This window comes from Eurypyga helias, unplaced genomic scaffold (assembly GCF_000690775.1).
Source record: "Eurypyga helias isolate BGI_N326 unplaced genomic scaffold, ASM69077v1 scaffold9123, whole genome shotgun sequence".
Taxonomy (NCBI): Eukaryota; Metazoa; Chordata; class Aves; order Eurypygiformes; family Eurypygidae; genus Eurypyga; species Eurypyga helias.
In genome coordinates, this window is record NW_010239222.1 from 85,525 (window position 1) to 89,491 (window position 3,967).

A 3,967-nucleotide genomic window follows, 5' to 3' on the forward strand; every position below is an offset into this window, starting at 1 on the left:
AAAAAAAAAAAAAAAAAAAAAAAAAAAAAAAAAAAAAAAAAAAAAAAAAAAAAAAAAAAAAAAAAAAAAAAAAAAAAAAAAAAAAAAAAAAAAAAAAAAAAAAAAAAAAAAAAAAAAAAAAAAAAAAAATCACATGAAATGGCCAGGAAACCCCTGAGAACGGCCCCAGGACAACGTGAAGGTCTGCTGCGATGGGTGGAAACCCTGAGGCGCTGACAGAGACCTCCAGAGCTTGGGATGCAAGACTTCATTTTTTTTTTTCAAAGATAAGGGGACAGCTTTTCCCTTATATCCCCAAGGAAATGCAGAACAAGCTTCACAAGAGGAGCCTTCCAGTACTTCCTGCCCCACAGGCACCCGAGTGGGTCCTGATCTTGCCCTCATTTACAGCAATTTACAGGCATGAACCAGGCAGTCCCATGTGCCTTCTGTCTGGTAACACAGCAGATGACATAAATCACACTTTTATCTTTTTATTGATGAGATTGAATTAATAAATTATGTGTAAACCTTCAAAAACACTTTAAGCCAAGATACTTAATGGCCAAGTCTGTGGCCACTTAGTTCAACGCACTGTGCCTGGAGAGTCATGCAGAAGTTGATCTGAACTAATCCATGTATTCCTAAGAAATATGTGAGCACCAAAGGGCCATTCACCACACAAAGTACTCTGAGGACAGAAAAGATGCTGTACAACAGGGGAAGATGTTCACATGCACTCCATTGCTGGGAATATGGCTCATGTAAAAGCTACAAATGTGCACCTTGAAATTTCAAAACCCTCCTCTTCCATCCAGCAAGGGACATGAAGTACTGTAGTCCTCTAAGTCCTCCCTTATTTTAACAGAATGCTCAAGAGTTTTCTCATTCTTTAGACTTGTCTTAGTGCTGACAGAAAGGGTCTGCAAGTGTCATTTTAAAAAATCAGCCTGATGACTCCAAAAAGCAAAGCAGCTTCTGTCAGTAACAGAACTTAACTTCAGTACTGCTGATGGAACTCCTCCAGTGAATGAAGGGATGGACAGGAGTGATCCACTCTCATTTGAGAGGATGGGCAGGTGTCATCTACTCTTACCAAAGGCACAACCAGGTGACATTCATTCCAGGTGACACCATCCACCAAAGCCAGCTGTATTAGAAATAACACAGAATAAATCCCTTACCTGTCCGATAGACGAAATTGCCTTCTGTCTCTGATGATGACGGAGACACCAATTCCTCCTCAAATTCATTGGAACTAAATGAACCAGAGTGATTCCTTTGCCTTGTTTTTTCCATCATAGCTGCATTAGTAGCCATGACATGTCTCAGTGAGTCATTTAGGTAACGATTCAATAAGCTGCTTTTGTATTTTGGGGGTGACACGTAATCCTCATTGGCACTTGTTTCTGGTCTCACTCCTGTTTTTATTACTGAACTTTCAGTTTTAATCACAGTGTGATGAACTGGTTTGTTATATCCCCCTTCATTCATATGGTTTCTTGGAGGATTTTCTCCATCTGAAAACAAAAGAGGAAAGGCACAGTACTGCATCAAATACCTAACATTTAACAAAAGGTTTTATTTACATGTTTTAAATTGCTATAAATATAATTAAAATGAAACAAATCATTTTTGACTTCAGCGTTAGACAATTATTTTAATTTTCTTCTGTTCACACCTTGCTCACAGTAGTTCCCAGGGTTCTCAGGTGTTCCAGCTATTCCAAATTAATTAAAAAAACAGTGTCTGGGTCTAATTTGTTCATGAGCAACACAAGGCATGTAGAAAAAACCTGAGAAGTGCCCTAAATCAGTGACAAACATTTCAAAATCTGGGTGAATACACTGAATTCTTACTATTGGAACTTGAAAATGGCTTCTCCTGAGTACTATGACATATTTAGGCATATTTGCTTAAACTGTACTTTTAATTGTCCTGCAACCAATCTTTTACAGGGAAGTGCAATTTAAAGAAATGTGAGTACAAACTGAAATTGGAACAATAAGAATTGAAACAGAATACAAATTGAAACATATTCTTCTACAACTTCACCTACACATTTCTGATAATGTTCTGCAGCATTTGTTCCTGTCAGTGTATCTCCATGTCACAACCAACTGTAAAAAGCACCCACAGACATAATTAATGCAAATGTTCTATTAAAAAAATATAGGGTTCTATTAAAAAAAAAAATCCTACATTTGTAAATTAACAAATTAGATTAAGAATTTCAGTGCACCTTTTAAGGAAAACATTTGCTGGTAAAATACAGTAACAGTCAGTTTACCATACAACAAGACCTACTGAAGTTAATCAGATTGTCTTGTTAATCAGATTCTCTTGTTAATGATGTGATATTGCTATAGCCCTTCCACCAAGGAAAGTAACAGCCATGAGATTTCTCATTTCCTTAAACCAACAAATGTAATCAATTTTTTCCTTTAATGCAGATTAAAGCAACAGGCTTGTAGAATCTAATGAGCTAACGATTATCTTTCCAGTAACAATGCTATATAAAACATGCAAATAACATGCAACCAGACTGTCATCCCGATTAACCTACACAATCCTGCTTTGCAAGGCTGCACAGTAGTTGGGAGCCAAAAATGGCACCTAATTCACAGAAAGTAAACGTGGATCTACTGGGGGCGTTTTGTGAGAAATCAGAGCTAATTTAGGGTATCTGATACTTTATAAATCTATTTTAAATGGCTTAAAATGGATAAAAAAAGCATCAACGAACCTTCAGAGCATGAGTCATCGCTGCTCACGCTGAGTCGTTCAGCATTTCCTTGAACATATTTGTTGTACAATTTTATTCGTAAAGCCCAGCTAAGATCTGGTTGCCTGACTGTATTCTTCAGGCGACGTCTTGCATTGGCAAACCAGTTTGATACCTGCATACAAATGAATGTATTAGTTTCTCTTGAAAACAGTGCGAATAAACAAATCTAACCCATGGAGTTAGCTGCATTTTCTGTATACCCTATGAAAGTGGCAAACAAGGGAAACAGGAGTCCATGAAAGTAACACTAAGCAGAGCAGGAACTTCAGACAAGAAGGCAGGTTCAGGCTTTCCACTCTTTAGTTAGCAAACCCTCATTATTAACAAGGCATTAATTAAAGTGTCCCAGAATACTCATTTTATAACCACCTTCCTTTTTTTTCTTTTTTAGATAATGCTCTGAAACTTCAATACAAACTTGTATGCATTACTAACAATTAAAACGAACAGCTAATGCCTGGCGCTGTGGTTTAACCCCATCCCAACTAAACAAGCACATTCCATAATCTGCCTTTGATACTTAACAGGAAGGCTATTAAACAGAACAACCCATTCCGAATTTGGTTATATAAAAGCCCAAATTCTCCCTCGTACCTTATCAGTACTCTGACAGCTAGTGGATATCAGGAAAGTCTTCCATGGAATACAACCTGCTTCGAGTCACTGCAGAAATCAACTATTTGCTCTATAGAGCAGCAGCTTTTATGAACTTTTTCAGAAACCCTAAAAAGCAGTGAAGATACACATTCCTCACACAGTGACTACTAAACAAGAGACTGCTTTGTCTTCCTTCTCAGCTGCAAAGCATTTTCTGGAGTGTGACATTGCAAAATGGATACACATTAGTATCCTCCTACCATACAGGGTTACTACAAAGTCAGTCTCAAACACAAGGATTTCACACAGCTTTAGGTACCAAAGGACCAAAAGGGCACGGTATAGCCTTCTGTGTCAGCAGTGCTAATCAAACCCTCAAATGGGATGCGTGTACTTGCAGTGACTTTGCATGAAAGCATACCTGAGAAAAATACATAAAATAGGAAATACTGATACTGACAGAGTGACCTTACCATAACCTTAATACGAGCAAGAGCAGAGGCAAGCTACCTACACTCTAACAATATTTATTTAATGATAAATCAGGTCCTAAAAATGCTATTTACTCCTTGCAGGAATAAATGTATTTTGACATGACCTCTG

At 37.4% G+C, this 3,967-nt stretch overlaps 1 protein-coding gene across 1 annotated transcript in view; it reads right to left on the minus strand.

Moving 5' to 3' along the window:
* The window catches only part of MKX (mohawk homeobox), a 36,016-nt gene extending 33,131 nt beyond the window's left edge, over positions 1–2,885 (minus strand). The window contains exons 1-2 of the mRNA XM_010148069.1: positions 2,726–2,885; positions 1,164–1,499 (exon numbers count right to left, since the gene is read on the minus strand). Coding sequence (XP_010146371.1) covers positions 1,164–1,499; positions 2,726–2,885 — 496 coding nt within the window. The remainder of the gene's footprint in view (positions 1–1,163; positions 1,500–2,725) is intronic.
* Between the last annotated feature and the right edge of the window lie 1,082 nt (positions 2,886–3,967).